The 26,133-nt window shown below is 41.2% G+C and overlaps 1 protein-coding gene across 1 annotated transcript in view; it reads left to right on the plus strand.

Moving 5' to 3' along the window:
* LOC139710692 (RNA-binding protein Musashi homolog 2-like) overlaps positions 1 to 25,294 on the plus strand; it is a 61,534-nt gene extending 36,240 nt beyond the window's left edge. Inside the window, exon 5 of the mRNA XM_071622612.1 lies at positions 25,009 to 25,294. Within this exon, the coding sequence (XP_071478713.1) occupies positions 25,009 to 25,095 (87 nt within the window). The 3' untranslated portion in view covers positions 25,096 to 25,294. The remainder of the gene's footprint in view (positions 1 to 25,008) is intronic.
* Positions 25,295 to 26,133: the final 839 nt, after the last annotated feature.

Below are 26,133 nucleotides of genomic sequence, written 5' to 3' on the forward strand. Positions count from 1 at the left end.
GATGGCTAGTAACCGATCAGTGGGAATCAGTGGGAATGCTGAGGGATGATTGTTCCAATCCTTGTGGGATTTATTTAAGAGTACATTATATATCTACTGATGTGTGAAAATTACTTGCTTCAGAACAGTCTCATATTCAAGTAATGTGCAGATTAATGCCCCGTCACTGACCAGGGATGCTTACCTGGAAACATTAAACTGCACATTACTTGAATATGAGACCATTCTGAAGCAAATAATTTTCACACAAGAATAGATATATAGTGTACTCTTAAATGAATCCCACAAGGATTGGAACAATCATCCTCCAGCATTCCCACTGATTCCCACTGATCAGTCACTAGCCATCCCCTTTAACAGGGTGTTCAGACGCAAAAAAAAAAAAAAAAAAAAAAATATATATATATATATATATATATATATATATATATATATATATATATATATATATTCTAGAACAGTATAGCTATACCAAAACGATATAGCTATATGATGAATTTATATGTCTGAATGCTGACTAACGAAATGACGTATATCGAAACAATGTATAGCGAAACGACGGTCAGAGCATTGTTTTGAACTAGGACTCGATAACAAATCAGCATTCCTTCGTATCCATTGTGCGTCTGAACATATGGCGACCATAGAACGGTATAACTGAGCGGGGCTTAGTGGGAGCGTGCACGAAAGGTGACCTTAAACCTGTCACTCATGACCATAACAACATGCGCAGCGAGAAACTGCACATCTATACAATGTTTTCCGGAATGGTGGAAATTAGCGTCTGAACTGTCTGTCGGCTATATGATGATTCTTTATATACATCATTTCTTTATCGGGTTTTGGTATAAACTGGCTCGCATCTGAACAGGGGGTAAGTTGTGAGAGATGGGCAGACTAAAACGAAAGCTAGCTCTTGGTGTGAGAATTGAGAAGGAAGCCTAACTGAACGGTTCATAGATGCGCATTATAGTGGCTCGCGCAAAGATGAAGTCATTTGCAAAGAATTTAAGCATTGGATATAAGGTTGATTAAGAAGAAAAGAAGCTTCTTAGGAAACAGAAAACATTCAGTGGGAAACATTTCATTTGGCTTCTCGGTATTGACTGTAGGCACACTACATGTCACTTGTATGGATGCCCTATTTCAGTGAAAGCTCTTATAGGAATGAGTCGATGAAACTGGACTGGAGAGATAAATTGTGTGAAATTTTTTTGTGGCTGCCACTGGTGAGACAATCCTTGTGTATCTGGATCACATGGAGGGGCAAAAGTTTAAATATAAACAAATCTTGCTGTGGATATTAAGAGGTGTAAAATGTTGTAGAGGATTTTTTATGTGTCGGTGTAAACATATTATATTCCTTCTCTAGGGCTTTGTCTACACATTTCATTTGCTATGCTCTCTCATGTTAATGTGAAGTTAGAAAAGTGGCGTGTTATACTCATGTTGTGTTTGGTTTTCAATCATTTGATATACTTTCCCAGAACTCATAATCATTATCATCATCATCTTTACTTTAACAATGACAGCATTGCCAGCGATTGGTAGTAGAATGTTTAAGAAACAAACATGACCATGTGGAACATTCGAACCATATCTGTCATAATATTTTTCCTACCAACCTCGATAAAAGGAGGGCTGTTTTACAACATTGGCAGATAGAGGCTCTGGTCGGTGGTACTGTATAGGGAACGTGTGTCAAGTGTCGTGGTGGTAGGATGGCGAGGCTTGAGAGTCTGTAGCAACTCTCGCTGGGGTCAAGAAGTACGCTCATTCATGAGAAATATATACCAAAGGAAAACATCAGTGAGAATGCGAGACAAGGAGATGGATGGATAGATAGTAAGATGAAGAGTGAGATAAGGACTGAAAGAAAGAGAGATTGGAAGAGGGTGTATGTGAAAAACAACATGTACAATGTAGGCATGTGTACTATACCTACAGAATGTTTGTGTGTAGTAAAGAGCATGTGGCAGACTCATTAACCCTTCTCGTTTGACCAGCACCCTGCCCCCGTGGTGCTATTTATGGTCACTTTAGTCTGCAGTCCCAGGATTCAAGCTGCAGGAGGAAGTTGCGTCTGTGCTAGTAGACAAAAAGCCAACTTCAGGCATGACTCTGATCTGTCAAAGATCATTAACACCAGAATAGACAGAGGGCTACTATATGAAACAAGAATAAAGAGAAAACACTGTTGATGTTCTTGGCAACAGACTTGTTCATTTTCAAAATCATCGGTAGATAGGATCATAATTTTATGTTCAGAAACGTTTTACTAGTTTGTCGAGATTATTTATGAAATAAGTCCAGAATGATCTCTTTAAATTGCTAGAAATATATTGAGCACTCTCTCTTGTCGCTCCATGCTTTTACAGTGAAGTCTAGACAGGTGGGGTTGTAAACACAGTTATCAAAAGAAAAAAAAATACACACAAAAAAACCCCACCCTTGTCAAGTTTTTGACTGATTGTGTTTATATTTTGGAGTCCCTCATGGAAAAATTGTGCTTCATTCCAACATGTGCGAGGCAACCACACTCTTGAAAGTAGTGCTGGCTGTTCGTGTTTGGTGTTGGTCGACTGAATTATGTATTATTGATTCCCGATTGATTGAGTTGTGGCTAAACAGAGCCACATCCTGGACCTCACTGGTGAATTATATGTGATGTGTTTTGAGGATCGAAGGGAATCCACATTAGATGTGAAGCTACAGTGTAAGGGTAGGCCACTGCAAAAGATTCGAAAGAGTTTAAATCATGAGGGTTTGTTTATTCCAGGATGGTTTTCATCCAGAATTGATTGCAAAGGTATCCAACAAGCCTTGTATTGTTTGTGTTCAATGGTTTGAAGGTATTCTGTCATTAGGCTTGCATTTGAATGTGCATAAAGCTTTACTATGGGAAAGTTGCCCCTGGCGTGGAAATTAGAGGGTTTGGATCTAATTTTTGATACTGTTGCTGTACAAGGTGTTGGTATAGCCAGTGATATAAAAGTAAGTATTTTAGTTTGAGATTGCTGTTCAAACTTTGCCAGAGTGTAGTCTTTTTTTTAAATTCGAGAGTGTCACACTTGAGAGAAGTTCGTAGGTGTGATGCATTGTTAACCTCGTGCCCCCTTTTCACCATTCAGTCTGTTCCTATTTCCAAAACGATCATTAGGGAGTTTGATTGTAAAGACTAATAGCTGCCCCGCATTCAGAGAAAGGCATAATTAGGCTACCCTCAAGACCGAGTCATTGTTATGTGCATAAAATGCTCTCCGTTGCACAAATGGAAAGGTTATTCAGTATGTCGGACGAAGGTTTCGGGTCATTGGTGACCGTTGGGCATTTATTCATAAATTCATATCCGCAGCATCTCCTCGCACTCTGTGTGTGTGTGTGATTGATGGTTGATATTTCAAAAGTGATGATGAAAGAATAACCCAGTTAATTGAGTTGAAATAATGTGTCCTGTTGGCCACAAGCATCCACTGAAATTTATTGACATTTAATATTGTGTGACAAAACATTTTTGGTCTTTGTTATTATCATTCATGTTTCTACGTAGTCTAAGATTTTAATCCCCAGTAATGGCAGATCATGTCACATTCTGTATATCACATTCTCAAACAATTTTGACTGTTTACAATTTGTATGCCAATTCTTTTTTAATGTATCAGATATAGGCCTATATGTACAATTCTTGCAAAATATAACCTCTGTTTAGCTGGAGATTATTAACCACATCTATACATTGAAAAAGCTTTAACATACAGTACACCGTACATTTGGGCGTGTATAAGATCAGTGCAGTGGTCTTTCTAATTGAATTTTTGTGTTTGTAACTCAAATTTCATAAGTTAAAACTGTAGCATCTAAAAGCAATCGTCTTGTTGGGCCCCGACTGTGTATATTATGTACAAGATTGTATTTTATAGGTTCATATGTGTTGGTGTCTCCTCCCAATGTGCGGTCCAATTGTTCAGAATATTTCTTGGTGGCTTGCCATTTTATAATTAAACATTGGATTTTACAAAAACACTCATTGATTGAACAGCCCCGCCAGAGTTTTGCTCATCCTCGGGTCTTTTCGTGTTGTTTTTCCTCATCACTACATTGTTGTTCTGTGGATAATGTTTCTGTCGCAGACTTGCCTGAATGCATGTAGTGGTAATGGGTGTTTTGTTTTGTTATGTTTTTTTTTGATGGCACACTATCTGAGTGTGTGCCAATTTCGTGGAAATTGTGTCTTTGCCGCTGCAGCTGCGCACCCGCAGAGTGGTGCTCCTGCCTCGATTGTTATGACATCCAACTCCCGTCTTGTAGCATCATTCGTCTTCCTGGCAAGGGCCAGTTGTGTATCATCCCCCTCAATAAACTGTATCACCATAGTCCCGCACAGTTGGTCCTTACGGCAGCAATGTGTGCGTGTACAAGCGGTTGATGGCAGATGAGCAACAGACCTGCATTACTGCCTGCAAAAATGCCTCGGCAGAGGTTGGTTTACCTCTCGAAACGTCGTCCAGCGGAAAGGAGGAACGATATACATTTCAGATGTGCATGTGTTTGTGTGCATGTGTGTGTGTGTGTGTATGTGTGTTAGTGTGTGTGCGTGTTCCTTTTGAGGAAGTCTTTCCTTCAGTGATGTAGTCTACCAACCAGGAGTTTGTTTGCATCTTTGCTCATGGAAGTTTCTCTCTCGCTCATCTTGGCTCGTTGTCACATGAGGACAAACCAGCTGGGTTTATGGTAATGCGATGATTCCTGTGCTGCTTCCATCTCCTTTGCATTTCTCCAGTGTCTTTTGACTTCAAGATCATGATGGCTTTGACATATGGCAGTGGATAGGGTCTGATTGTGGAGACTAGCGGTGGCCTTGAACTCGAGGCATGGAGTTGGATTCGCTAGTGCCCTTCTGTCTAATTGTGCCTTGTGTCGGGTGGGGCTACAACATGGCACTGGAGAATTGGGGGGTTACAGCCAGTCGCTGGCATTTTGACGAAAAACCCCTCATCAAATCAAGGTATATATGGGAGCGGTGCGTTGCATCGGAGAGCGGGCTGAGAAATTATGCTATGAATTCGTGGGATGAATTCTTAGTACATGGGGAAGCAAGGCAGGCTGATATACCCATCTGGTTCAGTGAAGTGAGGTTCGGATGGGAGGTCGTGACTTGTTTTTCTTGTTTTGTTTTATTTTTGCTGTCCAGTTGGGGACAGCTTGGATGAATAGTATGGGGCGGGTTTATGAATGACAGTTTGAAGGGAATGCATACATTTAGAGCTGTTTCTGAAAGCTAAATCGGGTCCATTGATATATGTGGAGAGACATAAACACAAACAAACAAACAAACAAACAAACAAACAAACAAACAAGAAGCAAAAAGGTCGGATGCTTGTTTGGGTGGTTGGAGATCCTGGCTGTCGGCTGCAGGGAGAAGGCAGCGAGCCAAATTGTTGTCAGCGTTCAATGCACACAGCAGGGTTACGGCGGCCACAAGGCTGTTTGGTAGACATTCACAGAATGGTAGCCTGCCACGACAGACAATGTGTTCAGACCCGAGAACAGGAGGGCTGCATCTGAGAGATTTACGTAAACCCCTTAATAACCTCCTCCAAATGCAGCAAATCTCCCTCGCTAATCATATCTGCATTTTTATGAGGAGATATACGTACAGGTCTGGGGAGAATGCCTCTCACCCACTCACCAATGTGCAAGGGCGCGACAAAGTTACTCTTAGCTCTTCAACAGGATAGACATCATGCAAATCTTGACCTTCAAGTTCGGGGATATTTGAGGTTGTTTGTGTTTAAGTGGTAACCCCCACCCCCTCCTGGATACAGCTACATGTGATTTAATCACTTCACACATCAAGACTTTTGTTGGAAAGTTCACACACATCTTTATTCAGCACCATTCAGACGTAGTCTTCAGGTAGGAAGAAAAATTTACAACTAAGAGGATGGTGAAGAAAGTAAACAAGGGATTATCTCTTCAGTGCTGGGTCAAAGACATCAAACAAGATTGTGATGATAGAATAGATATCTGTACTATTCAGTGCTCTTGTCGCCAGAAAGATTAAGAAAAAAGTGCAACAAAATGAACTTTGATAGTGTAGCTCTATAGTGATAAATGTATGATGTCACAAAAGTCATGAAAACTGGCCTTAAAAGAAGCCATGTCCCTCAAATCCTATCTGTACTGTCATGACTAGCATCGTCTTCCAGCAAAGTCGTACCCATTCGCTCAAGATGGATCATTATTTCACTCTGCGAGCAAGGTGAACATGATTATGGTGAAAGAGTGCCAAATTTTGCTGCTGTTCGAATTTGCAAATTAGTTTCAGCCAAAAAAAATCCCAAACAACAACAGCAATGAGACTTTGCCCAGCCATATCAATCGCACGAATCTTTACTCGACAGAAGGAGGATTTCTTAGCAGATAGTGAACATACGTGTATACTCCACCTCCTTTCTCCATTTCGTTGCCACGGCTGCGAGATGCCAGCACTGTCGATGTGAACACAGACTTCCGCAGCTCGCTCCAGCCCCCTCCTGCCCGCATCCCTGCTGCGACGCTGGGAGAACACGGTTCCTACTGCATCTCTTTTCCTTGGCCTGTCGTCCTCCAGCAGTGGAATGCCTGGCATGTGATGTTGTCTGATACTCGCGGGCACAAAATGAAACGAGAGAAAACGTGGAGAGAGAAAAGCTGGCATCCCCCCAGTGAGACGGCCTGCTCTGCCTCTTCATTAAGATCTTCATTATTGTTTTGTTTCTCTGCGCTTGTTGTTTCTCCATCACCCCCGGCTCAATATTCCTGTCCTCTCCTGAAAATACCCAATGATCCCCAGGGTTTCTCTTTAAGCCAAAAGGGATGGGGGAATATGAAAGCGAAAAGTATGGAACCTGTGGTATTTCTTACCGGATTATGGGGGGTTCTTTTCTGTTTCCTCGTGATGAAAAATGTCTATCTTTGTGGCTCCCTGTGTGTGTCAAAAATCATAGCTGATTAGAGATATGGCAGTTTGTATTTTCCATGTACTGGTAATGTGAAAGAAAACCCTTGCATCATTTGTTGAACTGAATGATTGTGGTCTGATAGCAGGGAAGAATGGAAGTTGCACCATTGGTCCTCCGATTGTCGTGCTGTTTCCTTTTGTACCACAGCAGACGTAGAGTGTGTGTTTTATCACAGAGGTTGCTCTGTGGGCTGGCCATTGGCACACAGCATGAGAGGGGAAGAGGGGAGAACGAGCAAGATGGAGAAAGAAGGAGGGAGGGATGGAAAGAGGAGGAGAGGATAGAGGGAAGGGATGAACAACTGAAATGGCGGCTTGTACTTAAAATCGATGTCATCGACTTGGTACTCTGAGGTTAAGTCACCAAGGTAAAGAATGTTTATAGCTGTGATGACTGCTTTGCAAAAATACATGTAGGAGCAGCCAATGTTGATGTGCATCAGTGTACTTTATATCTTGATGGTACATGACAGGGAAGGCATGGGACCAAGGACTTGTCAGGATTGAATGTAATAAGCACTGTGGTCATCACTCTGTGATGTGTTAGTGTGTAACTTTGTGGTTGCCATGGCAGCAGATTGATCAATACAGCCATGGAAAAAAACGACAGGAGATGGAAAAGTGTGTGTGTGTGTGGGGGGGGGGGGGTGTTGGCGGAGAGGGGTAGAGGGATGGAGAATATATAGGTGGGGGCTTCTCTGTCTCTAAGGATTTGACAAGACGTGATGGATTGACATTGTGTATGCATAATGGAAATGTTTGACTGTAATGTAAACATGGTGCAATACACACAGGGGTGGCACCTTCAACCTTCTGTATACATGCTAAAATCTATCAAAGCTACCCTGTCTACATTGTACATTCCCTTTTAGAGAGTATGCAGACCTCATCGTGATCTGACGCCATGTTGAAGTGTTGTCTAATGATATATAAATTGAACTGTGATAATAATAGAAAGGGTTTTCATCATTCTGCAGTTATTTTCATTTCTGTCTGTGTCTTAGCAACAGCGTAGTATGCACACTCCATGAAAAGTAGAGCAAGTTGTGCTAAATGGCAATATAAAAAAAATGAAAGAAAATCTAGATAACTCTGAAATCCGGGTGAACTCGGTCATTTAGTGATTTCCTCCACAAACTAAAACTCCATTCCGCCATTCCTGCTTCATCAGCCCTAAAACAAATGAAGTAGTCTTGGAAAGTCAATAAACATAGCATCAGGTTTCATCTACAGACTCCCACCCCCCCCCACCCCCCCATTAATTTCTTTCCCAGTTTCACTTTCAATGTTCATTTAACATCCACCAGTCAGTATGACAGAAACTTGAAATGTTGCACCTTTGCAAACAAAATGGCTCTGGTTCGATGGTTTCATAGAGTGGTAGTAAGTGGCTATATGCTACTTATTCTAAGAGTTTTAACAACATTGTGAGAATGACAAAACTTTGAAGATTCCTCCTATCAAAAAAAAAGGAAAAAAGAATAAGGTATTCAACAACTTTAATGTAAGGCATTAATGTAGTTTTTCAGAGGCATCCTAAAACAATTATTTCTCGAGAAATTGATTAATTGAATGCAAGGTCACCCATTTTAGATTATGTCTTTTCATTTATGATACAAACTGATGATAAGAGAGATATAGGCTAATTGAACAAAAATTTGAGTTTATGAATTACATGTACATGTATACTGAGTGTGAGTTTGAATTTATTTTGTAAAAATACATGCAATGTAGATGCTATAAGGAGGAAATTTTCAAATTTGACCTAAATTTCAAATTTAGGTCAGAGTCAGTTTTCCTTCAAAGACTAATCAGTGATAATAAAGTGCATTGCCTAGGGGCACAACCCTGTCTGAAAGGGAGGGGGGGGGGGGGGGGGTAATGTAGAACCAGGGACCTTATGATCAAGAGTGCATCAAACTTTCTCCCAAACCACTATACCTCCTGTACTACTGTAAAACATGATATATTCGCGGCATGAATTTTTCGCGAATTGGAGCCACGAAAAATTCATGCCGCGAATATTTCAACGTTTTCCAAGCTGCTTCTTCTCTTTTATTTGTTCATATTTTACCTGATTGTCAATTTGATTATATTACGTATAGTGAAGTACACTTTGTATATGAATATAATAGCTACATGTATGGAGCTTCATCACCATTCCTCTTTAGCTAATTTGCCCATTTTTGTAAATATTTTAAATGGTTATAAATTATTTGTCCACACTTTGTCGCATATTGCATTGTAATGGTTTCTATGTATATAGCATAGTGATTATACAGTGTACATGTGTATATATATATATGCACAAACATATACATATCTACAGCTGTATGTATACAAGAATTTTGTATGTGTGTGTTGCAGCAAATTCCTGTAGGTGATTGTCCACGTTAGAAATGGTGAGATGATTTCCGTGTGTTACATAAAATGGAGCTGCTTAAATTGGGAAAAAAATGTTAATGCTCATTCTGGAATATATGTTCAGACAGGAAAGGAACCAAAAAAAAAAATTACATCCTCTTTGGGTTGATATGCAGGACCTTTGATCACACAAACATAGCCAGGAGAAGTACATGTATCATGGAATCGTGTTTTTTTTTTCTGAGAATTCGACTCCAGTGGGGCCGCAATTTGCTGCCGCTCTGCATAAATTATCTGGGACACATTTCCTGTGTGTGTGTGTGTGTCACATCACCTGCAATGTTTAGATGATGTTCTCGTTATTCAATTCCGGTGTAGTGGTTCCTGCCTCATAAATCTTGACAAAATGTCGCGGAACTGCCGCACAAGTTGCGTGCACGTGGGAGAGCTATTCGCCCATACAGTGGGCTTTGAGAGCCTTGCCTGTCATAGCAGCTTTAAAAAAAACCCCACCCTGATTATCATACTATTTTGTTTTTACATCATTAGCAAATTCGCTGGTTCTGTGACTTTTGTAAGCATTTTTACAGAAGAATGTAAGGTTGTAGACTAATAAGAATTGGGAGTTTTGATTCATATATTTGAGGTAAAAGGGGCACGGAAAGAGTTAACGTGCGCCAAAGGTCATGTGACATCATGCGAAGGAAGTGACAAACATGACCGCTCCGGGCAAACGGTATGAAGTGCAGCGTGTACTAGAATAATACTCTTGTGGCAGTATGTGACCCATTTTTGCGGCCGAAATGCAGCCCCGGGTCGTTTTAATTTTAATAGCGCGGCGATTCAAGCTGTCTTTATGTAATAATGCATGAATGATTAGTGTGTACATGTCAACTTAATCTCTCGTTTCTTCATCTCTTTCGTGGCACAGTCACGGGGCTTAAGAGCTCTCCCTTTTTCATCGTCTCCTTCGGGGAAATTGACCCATTTTCTTATCCATCCCCTCGCAATTTGCAACTCCGTTTGAAATCTGTTCGGAAATGTCATCTCGAAAAATATTTGGGTCAGCCCGGGTATTGTTTTTTAGCCTTTCCCTGCGAGTTGGAGATGTGGCCCCCCAAAATATGTGGCTTCGCAGATGACGAGTGAAGATGTGCAAAAACAAATCTTGTCGATGTATTTTTACATGGTTTTCTCTCTCTATCGAGAAAAATGAAATTGTGCTGCTTCGAGCCTCCAGTTGCCATAACGAGAAGAAATATTGCCGAATAGAGGGCAATAAATCTTCAGCCCAAAATGTCATACTGTGACCCCAACATGTCGACGAACTTCGTGTTCAAAGCACATTGGTGAATGTTGTGTGGCAGGCATGTGTGTGCGTGTGTGCGTGTGAGTTGTATTTGTGTGTAGGCGAGCAGGTATCAAGTGAAAGAGATTTGAATGCTGATCATGGTGACGATGGAAATATTGATGATGATCTTGCAGTGATCCCGATCTCTTGCATACCTAAATGTCTGACGAGATAACTTTGGCTAATTTTGAAAAATAAAGAGAAGCTATGTTCAAGATTATTGAATTGTACCGAATCATCATTTTGCAGAGGGCATGGGATTAGGGTGGGGCTCAGTCTTCCAAAGACTAGTGTGAAAACTCCAAATGCACCTTCTGCCTGAAACAACATCATGGTTTCCATGGAAACCATATTTGTTTTCTTTTGGAAAGCATTAATTTTCTTCTGGCAGGCCTCGGGCCTCTTACATGTCAATATACCCCATGGTACAACTTTCTGAGTTGTGGGTATAAAAGACCAGTGAGTATGATCGTATGAACTGAGTGAGGCTGTCCAATCATATGTGTAGGATGCTGATGAAAATCACAGGGTATCACTGATTTATCACAAGGTGTAGAACAACACCATATTTTAGAAGGGATAGCAAGCTATGGTGTAGATTAATGGTGAACAACAGGTGTATTGCAGGGTGTAGAAGTAATGTGTAGGATATACGTGTAGCAAGCTATGGTGTAGATAATGGTGAACAACAGGTGTATTGCAGGGTGTAGAATGTAATGTGTAGGATATAGCAAGCTGTGGTGCAGATAATGGTGAACAACAGGTGTAACACAGGGTGTAGAATATTATATCAGGATATAGTGAGCTATGGTGCAGATAATGGTGAACAACAGGTGTATCACAGGGTGTAGAATATGATATACACGTTGTATAGGATGTGGGGAGCTGTGATGTAGATAATGGTGTATCAGGGTGTAGAATATGATAGGATGTATAGCAAGATATGGTGTAGATAATGGTGTATCACAGGGTGTAGAATGCAGTACAATGGAGGAGATCGGGAGCTGTGACGTGGTTAATGGTGCACTACAGGTGCATGGCAGGTTGTAGAATGCAATATATTGGAAGATATAGGTAGATGTGCTGTAAAGCTTATTTACTTGCCCTCTTCCTCCCATATAACCCCCCTCCCTCTCTCTAATTAAAAAGAACACCAGCGCCATGTAAGCCCGTTCCGGGCATTAATTCCTGCTGTCACGTTCAAATATTGTATCAGCTGTTGGCGGTAAACAGTGACCCCGCATCTTCTCCGCGACACGGGGCAGGGAGAAAAGTTCTGCTCCCATCAACGATCATTAACATCAACCTGGCAGTAGCAACTTGGAGGGAGGGGGGTGGCCCTGCCGGAAGGGGGTGGGGGAGGGGGGTAAGAAGGAACAGAAGATGGGGAAGGTGCCTTCTCATGGTGTATTTTGGGACGCAATACAATCAGAAAAAGCATCTTACCCTTGTCAGGAGAACCCACTTCCTCAGCTTTCCCGTGTCAGCTTCAATCGTCGCTAGAATAGGAAGCCCGGTTCGGGAGGATGCGCACAACTTCTTCCGGAAATGAAATCTGCGGCACCGCATCTCACTCTCCCTTTCCCCTCTCTTGTTATTAGCCACCCATCACGTAAAGAGGTGAAATCCCATCAAAATTGCAAGTTTACGGGCGCAGGGCTTGGCAGGCATCTTCACTTGGTATACATTGGTCCACTCAAGCGTCATATCCTATGCCAATTTTTACGTACATGTAGTCTTTTGAAAAGAAAAGAAAAAGTGTTTCTTACTCTGTTAACATTACCTGTTTCCTTATTTTTCCTGTGAAGCTATTCGGTAAAGGGAGTTCAGAACCTTTCCTGCCTTTTTTGTTTTGTCATAATGCTTTCAATTGATTACAGGAAAAAAAGAATGAAATTATTCCATAAATTGTCTCTTTTCTTTAGATTGTAAAAATTTTAAGCTTTTGAAAACCACACTTGGGCTTTAAAATGATGTAGGGCCTACAATGTGCATGCTCTAAGTGCATTATTATGTTTCTAAACTAATGTATGCACACACACTCAAACACACACATGCATGCACACACACACATTTATGTATTTATATATATTCTTCTTTTCTTTCTTTCTTTTTGTTTGTTGTTGGTCATGATGAGAGGGATGTGGGGTAGGAAGTAGTGAGCATCAACAGGCAAACATACCAGCATGGTGGGACTCTGGTTTCCGCACAGTGTGATTGTTTTTCGTAATTCAAACCTCGGGAACGCTCACCATCTGGCCCTATAAGCAATGACCTTGCTTGAAAGGTCTTGAAAAACAAGAAGAAGAAATAGTAAAAAAAAAAAAGATGTAGAGAGAAAGGAGACAACCCTGCATGAAATGTTAATAGATCTTGCTTTCGTAGGGAAAATATGGATCATGTGTATTGCTGCCTGGGACTATGGGAGGAACGAGTTTGTATCCAGTGGGTTAGGAGTGGTGCACATACTGTCAGTATTACTACAGTAAGTGCAGAATGATTTGAATTTTATTAGGAGTTGATGTTTTGATTACAAATTTTCTTTGATTTTGAGCAAAAATGAATAATTGAACATGGAATTAAGTAAATGGATCTATAAATATCTGGATAAATGAATGAATAAATCACTGAAGATTGGAATTCCTGTGACAAAATTTGCATCCCTACACAATTTTGATATGTAATGTACGTTAATTATGATGTAGCAGGTTTGTGAGTTTGTGTCACTGCAGCCAGCACTACAGTAAGGAAAGGTAGCTGGTTGCACTTATTTGAGGACAGTGTACTAGAAGATGTATAGGGCAGTAATCACACACAACGGGACTTAATGTAATGTAATACCATGTGATGCTTGAACTCATAACTTTCTTATTAAGGAGACCATTGTCTTTACCACTTGGCCGCGCGCTTATTTTTTCTTTTTCCTGGAGGATGTTTTTATTAATTTCAAGTTCCTCGTCAGGCATTTGCCTTTTCCCTTTGTGTTAGCGTTGCCATGGAACTCGATCAATTAACCAAATAAAACTCTTAATGCACGGAGCATTTGGTCACAGCTGGAGTAAATTGACTGCGTAGTTTCCCAACCTGTTGGCTGGCTGTAAGCGGAAGGGGAAAAAACAAGATCGTCAATTAATGTTGAAAAAGCACTTCATTATGAGGGATGCGTGGAGACGGTACCCTAACAATTACAAGTAAATAACAGTGACACTACATCTGGCCTCCTCCCCCCCCCTCCCAAATAAACACACACACAGAACTTCTTGCACGCAAAGACAAACACACAACTTCCTGTGTGCACATTTTGCATTCTACACATGCTTGATTCAGGCTGACTGCACCAGGTGCATTCACACACAGGAGTTTGGGGTTTTTGCATCTGGATGTGAAAACCGTTCACACATGGAAAAAAAATTCACTTGGCTGCAAATGAAATGCTTTTAATCTTTAGATGGTGCATGCCTAAACAATGAACCAAGTATAACCTAGGCATCCGAGTGTGCTCACCTAATGTAGAGAGTTGCATTGTGGGATTCAAACAAGAATTGATGGTTTCTTCATGTGTCATTCATACACGCCGTGCAAGGGAAATTATCGCGAGAGTTTCCAAACAAAATCAAGCAGGACTGACTTTCGCATCACAATGCATATCGTGAAAGTTAACATTTGTTGTGTGTCCACACGCAAAAGCGTTAACATTTTCTTCAGATCATGTTGCAAAAATCTACTTTCAAAAAAATGTAATTCTGTGTGTACAGTCTGTATGTGTGTGTGTGTGTGTGTTTGCGTGTATGTGTGAAAATGCAACTGTACTGAATTACACCTTCTTGCCAGGCTATATTGATAACAATGACAAGGTGTCATGGAATTCTGTTTCCAAGAATGGATGTCTCTAGGGCGACATTAGTCCCAGGCACCACCGTGTCACCGAAGACTGTGAGATGGCCGTCAGTTTGTTTGATACCGTGTCAGCCCCGTGATTTATAGTTAATATCAATCTTACAATCAATTTCCACTGTATACAACATGTGGCCCCGGGCGATAAATATCTCAAGATAAAAACAAGTTGACATTCAGTCTCATCATTGAAGGATTAAAGCCACCATTACCATTTGCAGATTAAAAAAAAAACAGCTTGAGAGCTTCAAAATAGTTATAAAATGTGAGTTATAACTTATGGATAGAAACAGCCAATGTAGAAATGTTAGTCAGTATAATTTCATTTAACATTTGATCATCGAGCAATGAATGAGACAAAACTTGTAAAATTTCTCTCATCATGATTAATTTCTCAGAGTATTTTTTAATAATTTGTTTTTACTCATCATATATGTGGAATTCGTCGTGAACAGTCTTCATGGTTCTGCAATATTTTTGCGTAGTATACTAGTAGTAGCAGAAGGATGTAGTGATTTTATTTCTGTCTCTCCGCCCGTCGATCCTATTTTTGACCCCGCCCTTGAGTGCTTCCTTTCTCCAGCATAGAGAGTGTTCGAGTTAGAACAGACCCTCCACTACTTTTACCGAATGCTGCGGCGGCGGAGTGCGCAAGCTGGGCCAATATGGCTACCAGGAAGTTTGGAGGTACTAGTATACCTGTGCGCCGCTTGCATGCATCTCCAGCGCTAGACCCTGGCCACTGGATCAGGGCGCAGGGAGAGATGCCGTCATCTGCCACCACCCATTTTTTCGTTTGCCTTCTCGGAAACGATGGCACTAATTAGATAAACAAAGGGCGGGGAGCGAAGGGGACGTGTTTAATGAGACATTGTCGCCATGGTCTACATGCAGCCTGCACAGAAGCCCGGGCCAAGGAGAAATTCTAGAAGAAGATAAAGGCGGAAATGCAAAGTATAGATGCAGAGAAGGCGCAGTCACTAGTAGGCCTATATGTTTATGGCATTGTATAGGTATTCGTAGCATCGCATGTTGGTTTGTTTCTTTGGCATTCGTGAAATCTTGAGTCATCGGTTGTGTCTTTAATTCTGAGATAAGGTAGCACATTGTTTTTTTTTGTGTGTGAAGCTGTTGTTTTCCAAATTACACTCTTAGGACACAACGAAGAAAAAACTGTATTTCCATCCATATTTCTCAAAGGATCAGTCATGTAGAAGTAAAGATACTTTGAAAGGTAACAGTCAAATTGAAAAAGAAGTTTTGCGTGTAGTAGAGTAGGCCTTGGCTATGTGAAAGATGAAGATGTGCTCTGAAGTATTATGTGTAGGCCCTACAAAGTCTGAGGCTGTTGGTATGGTAGGGGATAGAATCCACCGAGCGTGAAATGATGAGTATGTAGAGTCTTAGGTGCGTCAGACTTTGTAGGAAATACTTGCGTGTCCTACCATTGTACAGACACAAGGACAAACATTTCAATGTTCGGTTAAAGGAAGTCTGTGCGCTTCGCGGCCACTCTCGCTTTCTGCTCACGCTTGGTCGGTCGTGCGATCCGCTAAGCCCGGAGTTTTAACGTCCACTCACAATAAACCGACATTGCTCCGATAGTTACACAATTGCCACGGTGCCTTTTGACCAGAAAATTGCATGATACACATAATGTCCACTTGTGCCCTGTCTCGGAGTACATGTAGGTGAACCAAATGCAATAATGTGTGGCTGATTTGAAAACAGCACTTCATAGCGGCAAAATGCACTGGAATTGTACATGCTACCTTTACATCATTTATCTATTCATGCAAAACCAACAAGCCCTTAATAGTCTTAAACTCTTTCCACATGAGACTTCCTCCTGTGCATTACCATTATTCCATAATGCTTGGTAAGTAAGTAGCCAAGACAGAGGAAAGTTACCAAAATTTCCTAACTTTGAGCGGCCATTTTATCACCGTCGCATTAGTGGGCTGTCATCCATGGTTACATCCAGTCAAAAGAAAAAAAAAAAACACAAAGTGATAAAAATTTGCAGATGAGCAGAGATGATGGACAAAGTTTAGCAGTGGTTGAAATGTAAGCGTTGAATAGAAATTCATCTCATTATTACTGCTACGTCTGACTCTGTGATAAGACCGTAAGTGTTCTGTGGGTGTCATTCATACTCTGTTCATATCTTGGAGCTGGTGTGATAGTGTTGGGGTGGGGGGGGGGTGGGGAGTGGAAAGGCTACCAGTATGGAGGAAGTGACAGGATTTTTATTTGCACCTATGTTTGTGCTGTCAGGAGTGAAATATATCCATGTCAAAACTTGTAGATCATACCTTTATGACTTTATATATCCACCAAATCTCCTTGTCTGTCATGCAACATGTTTATGGATTTCTTTTCTCTCTCTTTAGAATCTCAATTGTGCAGAATAAAGTCATATTAATGATGATTACATCATAATAATAATACTAATATTACTACTACTACTTCTACTAATAATAATGATAATGATATATCATGATGATAATGGTAAGTAATGGTAATGGTAGTAATAATAATAAAAGTAATATTTACGATCCATCTTCATCTTTATCATCTTGACCTCCTTCAATGTTCCCCTTACTAATATAGATTTGAAATGAGATTGTGGAACATTGGACAGTGACTGGAAGTCAGTTACGTGCTAACAAATGAATGAATTCTCGTAGAAGTGGTCTAGGTTTATGCTGAATTGAGATGCTGCAAGACAGCAGCGTATATGGGCTCCATCGCTCATAGATAGATTCCAGATGTGTGTGTGTATGTAGCATCTGCAAAATGTATGTTGTTGAAAACAGAAAGAAGTAAGCTTCATTCTTTTGAAGCTTGCCTTCCTTGGCGATAGAGGAGGAAAAAGAGAATTCTCATTTCCTGCTTACAGCTTCATCAGATCATGCTACCAGTCTAGTTTTCCCCCCGAATTCCTCTTCTTCATAACCAGGATTTCCTGTTATTGCAACGGTTATTAGCTCACCTGAGCCAAAGGCTCAAGTGAGCTATTGCGATCGCCCTTCGTCCGGCGTCCGTCGTGCGTCGTGCGTCGTCCGTCGTCCGTCGTCCGTCGTCCGTCGTCCGTCGTGCGTCGTCCGTCGTGCGTCGTGCGTAAACTTTTTACATTTTCATCTTCTTCTTGAAAACCCCAAGACCGATTTTCATCAAACTTGGCAGGTAGCATCCCTAGGGGGTTAGGAACTCAATTTGTTAAAATGGGCACCATGCCCCACCCAGGGGGCCCCCAGGGGGGCCCAAACCCCCCAAAATTAAGGAATCTGTAAAAATCTTCTTCTCTAGAACCAGAAGTGATAGAGCTAAGTTAATACTTTGAGTTAGTACATTGATGACTGTAGTTTCAAGTTTGTTCATGGCAGAATCAGGGGTGCCCCCCTTGGGACCCAGGGGAGGGGGGTGGGGAAGGGTTCTAATGGGGCCTAAATTGTACATTTTCATCGTCTTCTTGAGAACCCCATGACCCATTTTCACCAAACTTGGTAGGTAGCATCCCTAGGGGGTTAGGAAATCAATTTGTGAAAATGGGCACCATGCCCCACCCAGGGGGCCCCCAGGGGGCCCAAACCCCCCAAAATTAAGGAATATCTGCAAAAATCTTCTTCTCTAGAACCAGAAGTGATAGAGCTAAGTTAATACTATGAGTTAGTACATTGATGACTGTAGTTTCAAGTTTGTTCATGGCAGAATCAGGGGTGCCCCCCTTGGGACCCAGGGGAGGGGGTGAGGAGGGGTCCTAATTGGGCCTAAATTGTACATTTTTATCTTCTTCTTGAGAACCCCATGACCTATTTTCACCAAACTTGGCAGGTAGCATCCCTAGGGGGTTAGGATCTCGATTTGTTAAAATGGGCACCATACCCCACCCAGGGGGCCCCCAGGGGTCCCAAATCCCCCAAATGAAGGAATCTTTATAAATCTTCTCTAGAATCAGAAGTTATATATAGAGCTGAGATAATACTATGAGTGAGTACATTAATGACTGTAGTTTCAAGTTTGTTCATAGGAGATCCAGGGGTGCCCCTCTTGGGTAGGGGGGGGGGGGGGTGGTTGGAAGGGTCCAAATGGGGGCCTGAATTGTACATTTTCATCTTCTTCCTGAAAACCTCATGATGGATTTTTGTCAAACTTGGCAGGTAGCATCCCTAGGGGGTCAGGATCTCAATTTATCAAAATGGGCACCATGCCCCACCCAGAGGGCCCCAGGGGGCCCCAATCCCCCCAAATTAAGGAATCTTAATTGGGCCCTTATTGTACATTTTCATCTTCTACTTGAGAATGCCTGGTCAAATTTTGGTAGAGCTGTGAATAATTTAGATTAGTGACTGCGTGAAAGGTGAACTTGCGATACTCAGGTGAGCGCTAGACCCGCGGGTCTCTTGTTTTGTCATTGTTCTTCATCATAATTTTTGGGGGTATGAAAGTGATATAGATGTTCAAATGTCAGCCGTGAAGTTAGCATCCATGTAGCATTGTGAACCTTGTGGACGCTTGAGACTGCATATATTGTACGTCTGTCTGTCTGTGTGTGTGTGTGTGTGTGTGTGTGTGTTCGTCCAGGTGTCCGGGGTTTGCCAAGTCAATGCAGAATTGAATGAACCGGCGATCAGTTCGATTCATTCACAACTTTAAAGTATGACGTAGAATGGTCAGGAAATGCAGCTCATTCCTAGACCCAACCGTGTGGATTCATGAATGCATGCCCCTCTTTGCAGTGAGCAATTCCAATAAAGCAGCAGATATTTCCTGAAATGTCCTGGAGTTGCAGCCCTTAGTCAGCATGAGCGAGTGAATAGAATCGTTTAAATATTAACAGACAAGACTACTAAGGAGTAACAAAGGACTCACGATGAGTTCCTGCTATCACAGAAATGGGGCTGTTTTGTTTGACCCATCCTGCCTTATAACTGTCAATTTTGTTACACAGGCGCGATGAGGAAATAATTTTGGCGCGGTAATTGCCCTGAACAAGTTACACTTTGGCCATTGAATAACCTCCCCAATAGCCAGTTTCCTTCTATCTGTGCCTTTGGTAACATCCTGGAGAGCTTTCTGTGAAGGTGCCTAGATTATGTAGCTGTACTTCTCCAGGTTGCAATGTTTTACTGAGTCATATATGCCATTGTTTTCTTCTTCTTCTTCTCCTTCATTTCCTTTTTCTTCTCCTCCTCCCTTTTCTTCCCTCTTTTTCTCCTGTTCCTTTCTTTCTGCATCTTCCTTATTTTGTTCTATTAATTTTTGTTTTTTATCATCATATTTTATCACGCTGTCTCCATAGGTTTGTTCTACTTCTCATCCATTTTCTTTCCGTCTTCTTTTTCTTCTCCTTCAAGAAAATAAGGAGTGTTCTATGAAATGGAAATATCAGCTTCAAACTGGCCCCAGGAAGTGTCGTATTGACCCTCAATATCGAATGGAAACCAGTGCATTTGTAACCTCGGGGTGTTATATGCACTGAATGCCGGGGAATAAAGTATTGGAAATTATCGTGGAAGATATTATTGCCCAGCTGGTTGAGGGCTTGTCATATCATAATGAGTTTATTTTTCCCCCCACCTTGTGTGGAAGAAAGGAAGGAGTATAAATTGGCTCTTGTGCAAAAGAGTCTTACATACCAAGTGCAGCCAAGTGCTACTTACAGTGACTCATTATTTTGCGACGCACCAGTTTATCGTCAGAAGTCACATCTGGAGATGATTATGAAAGTATTATTTTCTCCTTCTCTCGCTCTCCCTCTCTTTCTCTTGCTCTTTCTCTCAAAACACTTTAATCACATGTCTCTCTCAGCATGAAACGAGGAAGTACTGTTTTTGTTTTTGTTTTCATGCCACCATGAATTGAGGGTTACTTTCCTATTTTTTTGTTTGTCTCTCTTATATCACCATCTCCTTTTAAAGAAGTATACCCCCCCCCCCCAGCCCCCCTCTCCTTCCAATTCCTCTCGAAGCATCCCTATGGACCAATTACTGTATAAGCTGTTATTTTTGCGAATTTTTGCGAATCACAGTTGGATCGCAAATTCAACAACACGCGAAAATGTCTTGGTGCTCTTTGGTAATGGCGCATTTACGTTAAGCTTCGGTGTCGATTCGCGAAAACAACGTATCAGGAAAGCATCTATGGCCTCCTCATTCTCGAAAATATCTGTATGCGAAAATAACAGCGTATACAGTAATACAGTGTCATGTTATCAGGAGAAAAATCTTACTTTTTAACCATATAGTATTTAGACATCCTGTCTACATTACAGGTACAATTGTGTACTGGTGATGAGGATGTTGTTGAAAATAATGATAACAGTAATATGGATACGCGTGTGAATGAAAATGATGAGGATGATAGCATATCTCCGTACGTATGAAATGAAAATGTATACTCCTGTCTTCAGACGTTACAATTCTGATAGAAATGTGGGCGTGGCAAAAGCTGCGTATCAATAACAGGAGAGCAGCAGAGAAGTGAAAGTTTGATCAAAATCGGGCAGCGAGGTGAAAGTTTGATCAAAACTTGAAAAACTGTGCGGGGTCATGATCAACCAAATCCCATGCCTTCTTGACCTGAAATCATGTCACGGAAAAATAGTCTCGGATCTGAAATCCAGGGTCTGGCTGTTCATGTGAAAAAGCTGTGTTACGTGTGTGTGAGGTCATTGCTCCGATATGATACGTCGACATTGGAGAGAGATTAGCGGTAGGCTAGTGATAAATTCCTCTAGTGGTTCCCACAGCTATAACTGGCTGGTCTACTTCCTGAATGGATCTGTTGAACGGGATCAACTCAACTTAAGCAAATCTGTCTATGCCGTGTCAATATCCAAATGGATAAGCAGATAAATAAATCAAAGTTAGATCAAATCATAACATTTTGAAGATAATTCCTTCATAATATATGAATTTGGAAAACATCTAGCGTGATCTTCCTTCCTCTAAAATTTGAACTTTGACCCAATCCATCAAAGGTCAGTTTGTGGGAATGGTGCTGACCGTGCTCTGCTCCGTGGTGCTACTGTACAAACCTACTGACCACTTGCACAGGTCAATACAACCCACTAACAGGTGCATTCACATTGGAGTTCCTGTTGTATTAAATACCACAGTAATATGTTGGCACCATTGTCATTGGCGAAATACCATGGCAACAGATACCACAGCATATCAGTTGGTACCGTTATCATTCACAGACTCCCGTGGTATATACACGCTGTAGGGCCCTTTGCTCAAATGCCCATAATGCAAGAGAGAGAAATATCTAAATTGTATATGTTCTTGGAATGCTCATATGCTTAAAGATGGGAAATTCATCTGCTCCTTTTGCGTATTATCAATAACGGATGCGAGTTGAGTTCATTCACAAATTTTTAATGCATTCACGGGCACTTGGGAGTTGAACATGAAATTTCAGTAATTGTTGGTATTGTAGATTCTGTAGTGCGTAATATCCAAATTGATCAATGCACATTTCCCTGCTCATCAAAATGAGAGAGACGGGTTTGTATTCATCTTTGTGGTGCACGAGTGAAAGGTGAATCTCGTGCAAAGGATGCTGCCGTTGTAGATTGTGATACAATTGGTGATCGTAGCATATGAAGCATCATGGTTTGGGTGAATAAAGAAAAAAGAAACAAGTAGCAAAGGATTTTTTTTCTCTTTTTTTTTTACGAAGAGAAATTGAAAAGGTGGGGGATATGAGGAGTTTTTCAATAGCTGACATCACCTTAGGTATGCCTCAAATTGGCAATTCAGCTCAATGTGCAAGTGTAATATCCTCACAATATGTTATTTCAAAGGCAATTGAAACAAGATCAGACTTGACATTTCGTAACCTCTCATCTCTGCGTTCACCAGGTAAATATCTCCGAAATGACATTTACTTTCTGGGTGAAGTGCTTTCTTTCTCTCTCTCTTTTGTTACTTTGCCTTTTTTTTTATTGCGTGTGCATTCGAGGAGATTTAAAATCGAGTGAACTTTTATTAGCTGTACAGAGAGAGATAGAGAAGAAGAGGGAAAGGTTCGACCTGAGCTGGATTCAAGGAGTAGTACTTGCAGGTTTCTCCACGAGTTTGTGTGATTGTTCTCTGGGAGAAATACATTTGTCATTCCTCTAAGTGCTTGTCACTGCACACAAACATGCCCTCTGTTCCGCGAGCTTACCGTTTCAGAGCAGGCCGAATTACGCCTCCACGTGTCACCTCGCCACGAGCCCCACCGAGCCCCACTCGCACATCCCTCTCCCGATCCTCAATTCCCATCCCGCGCCGCGCCACACTACATGAACTAAACTGGAAATGCACTTCCAGGTTTCTCGACAAATTTTGATTTCCAATCACAGAGGTATGAAAGAATCCCCCAATGAGCAGAAAGGGTGTCGAAGCCTAGTGCAACGACATTCGGACCCATTCTCATGTAACGAGGATTAAATGCTGCGAGGGGGTCTGACCGTCATAACGTGCATTCACATTTAAATTACCGTGGTATCGAATACCAAGGCAATTTGTTGACACTATAATAGTATTTTCATTGGTGAAATACCATTGTAATAGATGCTGCAGTAATTGACTTGATTCTGTTCTCACTCATAAAATAACATGGTATTTCTGGTAAATACTGTGCATGAATGTATATCCTACAGGGAGAAGACAAGAATTGTGCCAGGTTACAGCTGTACGATCGGTGGTATTTCATGACACAATTCTTACTCGAATTTTGCGTGTGCGTTTCGGGCGAAGTTTGAACCACCATCTTAAATGCCATGGTATTTCATGATGTATTTTGTGGTGCATTTTGCATTCATATTACAAAGTAAAGCAGTGTTTCACCATCAGTGTGAACACACCTAGCGATGTCACCTAGCTATGTGTTACCCACAGAGTGGGGGGGGGGGGGGGGGGGGGGGGAAGAATTGGTGCCCACGCAGAGACAACAGTATCGCAGGCCAAACAATCACGGAAATTACTTTGGTGCGCTTTCGTCTTAGTAGCACAGACAGTGTAAATAGCTATGAGCATTGCAAGAAACCCATCTCCCTCTCTCTATCTCTCTCCTGCTCTCTCTATCTCTCTCCTGCTCTATACATTCTCAAACACTTCCTCCATTTACTATCAAGTCCCCTGTGTTAGCAGGACTTGATCGATATTCAGGTTGGGTGATGTGATTCTAGTGATAGAACACTGGAAGATTTTAGAAAGAATAGCTGACAGGGTTAGTTTAGGGGAATTTTTTACTCAAATATTGTAGTGAGGTCATACAATGTGTTACAACATTTCTGTTTATGAAACGGGTCAACATTCTGCAGGATTGCGTCAATTTCATTTTCATTTCATTTTAATATGGACAGTGTAAGTGAGTGATGTAACTAGGGTATATCAAAGAGATTGGGTTGAGGATGGAGAAACGATGAGGCGTCCATTATTTAGAGTGAGAAGAAGAATGTTTCTCATCAGCTGTAAATCAAAGGAAGGTTAAAAACAAGGGAAGTGTGTGATGTGGGGGAGCAAGGGAATGGAGGGGTTGCCACGGTGATGGGTGAAAGTGATAATGGCAATGCATGGCTGGCAATGGGGGAACATAAACAGGAGGTGATGATGAGGTGAGGGACAGATGAATATGCTCCAAGAGGTTGACATAACTGGTAGAATATATGTTCACTAAGGAATGATGTACAGACTGGGAGATGCAAGAATGTGTTTGAGGACAAAAGGGGGTGAGAAAGAAGAGGAATTATGGGATGGGGCGACAAGATGGATGAACATGAACGAAGCAACAGGGAAGTGAGGCAGGGAAGATGAGGTTTTGATATGACGATGGAACTCGCGAATGATAAAAACGCCGCTGTGTCTTACTCGGGGGCCCCCTATGACATGGATATGCTCGTTCATCCCACCAAAATATTTTGATTTCCACGCCACCAGAGGGCCTTATCCTGATTAGTCAGGTGTTAGCGGAGTCTTGATCGGCAGGTGATGCGAGGGAGACAGAGAGAAAAAAACAACAACAAGGTTTTGCTCTCTCTTGCAGTATAGATCCAACAAGAACATTTTGTTAGCGTTAAAAGTTTCTTTTGGCAGGAAACTAACTCAAAAGTGTTTTTTTTTTTTTTTCATTTCATGTTCTCATGTACGAGGCATTACATCAAAGACCGGTTGGTTGTACAGACATCTAAACAGTCCCTTTATCTTGGAATTTTTTTTTCAGCAAGGAGATGTTGGTTGTTTCAAAGAACAGAGCCAAAGCTTAGTTCGAGGTAGTGTTGTTCATGCTTGATACGCAGAAGAAGAATGTTCAGGCTTTCCTTGATATGTATTGGTGAGTGAGACAACAGTTTATCATCATTTTCAGTGTTATTTCTGTTTTTTTCTTTTGCAATCTGCAGGTCGACCCCAAGGTGGCGTTCCCTAAGAGATCCCATCCTAAGGTAAGATACGATCTTGGTTCTTGCTCCTTTTTGGGGAAAAATTAAAGAGAACATGTGTTCTGTTGGTGCTTGATTCTGTTTTCTTGTACGGAATGAATGTGATGTTGAAGGGATGGTATAGTTTTGGTTGATATAGGGATTCAGGTTTTAACTTTTTGCGAGATAATGAGAAACCACTTTATGTGAAATATTAAAGAGCAGACAAATTCTAAGAGGAGTTCAAAGTTTATTTGATGAGTCGGTTTTGAAATGGCTGAGATTTCCAAAAACAAAGAGGTCCTAATAAAAGGTGGGACCCACCTACACTATTATTAGTACCACTTTGTTTTACTTTGTTTTTGGATATCTCAGCCATTTCAAAGCTGATTTTCATCAAATAAACCTTTAATTCCTCATAGAAATATATGCTCTTTATATTTCATATAAGTGGTTTGTAATTATCTCGCAAAATATTAAAATTTTAACCCCCATCTCATCCAAAACTATACCATCCCTTTAAAACAGCTGAAATTGTGGCTAGTCCTCATCATGATAGAGATAATAAGATTGTCGTCAGTAAAGATGCCATCAACAAAAGAGCCAATGTCGATTAGATATTGAAAGTCAGAATTTAGCAAAGAAACAAAAGAGGAAATGTTGTACCCAAAACCTGGAAGTTATTAAAGATGACTAGCAAAATGAAATGACTTATTATCATCGCTGCAACTGAAAGAAAAGCAGATGTGTGAAAGAAAATTGTGGGTGATACTTCACTGCCGTTGCCGTGGCTAATTGGTCTCATGGAAGAAACTGAAATGTTTTCTTTTCCCTTGCTGAGCATTATAATTTGATATAGAGGGAGAAGCTCAGTAAAATAGTAGCACACATCCTCCTCAACTCTTTAATTTCTTATCTGTGCACTTACATTTGCAAGTGAGAGCTAAGTTAAGTTTGATGGGGTGGGGCAAGGGAGGGGGATGGGGTTCTAGAATAAATAGCCTCTGTGCACACACACACACACACACACACACACAAACACATATGAAGACACACACTTTCGCATGCATACGCGCACACACACTCTCGAAACAAAAATGAAATGGA

The sequence above is a fragment of the Diadema antillarum genome, unplaced genomic scaffold (genome assembly GCF_040938485.1).
Source record: "Diadema antillarum isolate AM-2024a unplaced genomic scaffold, OU_Dant_1.0 seq00001553_RagTag, whole genome shotgun sequence".
Classification (NCBI taxonomy): domain Eukaryota; kingdom Metazoa; phylum Echinodermata; class Echinoidea; order Diadematoida; family Diadematidae; genus Diadema; species Diadema antillarum.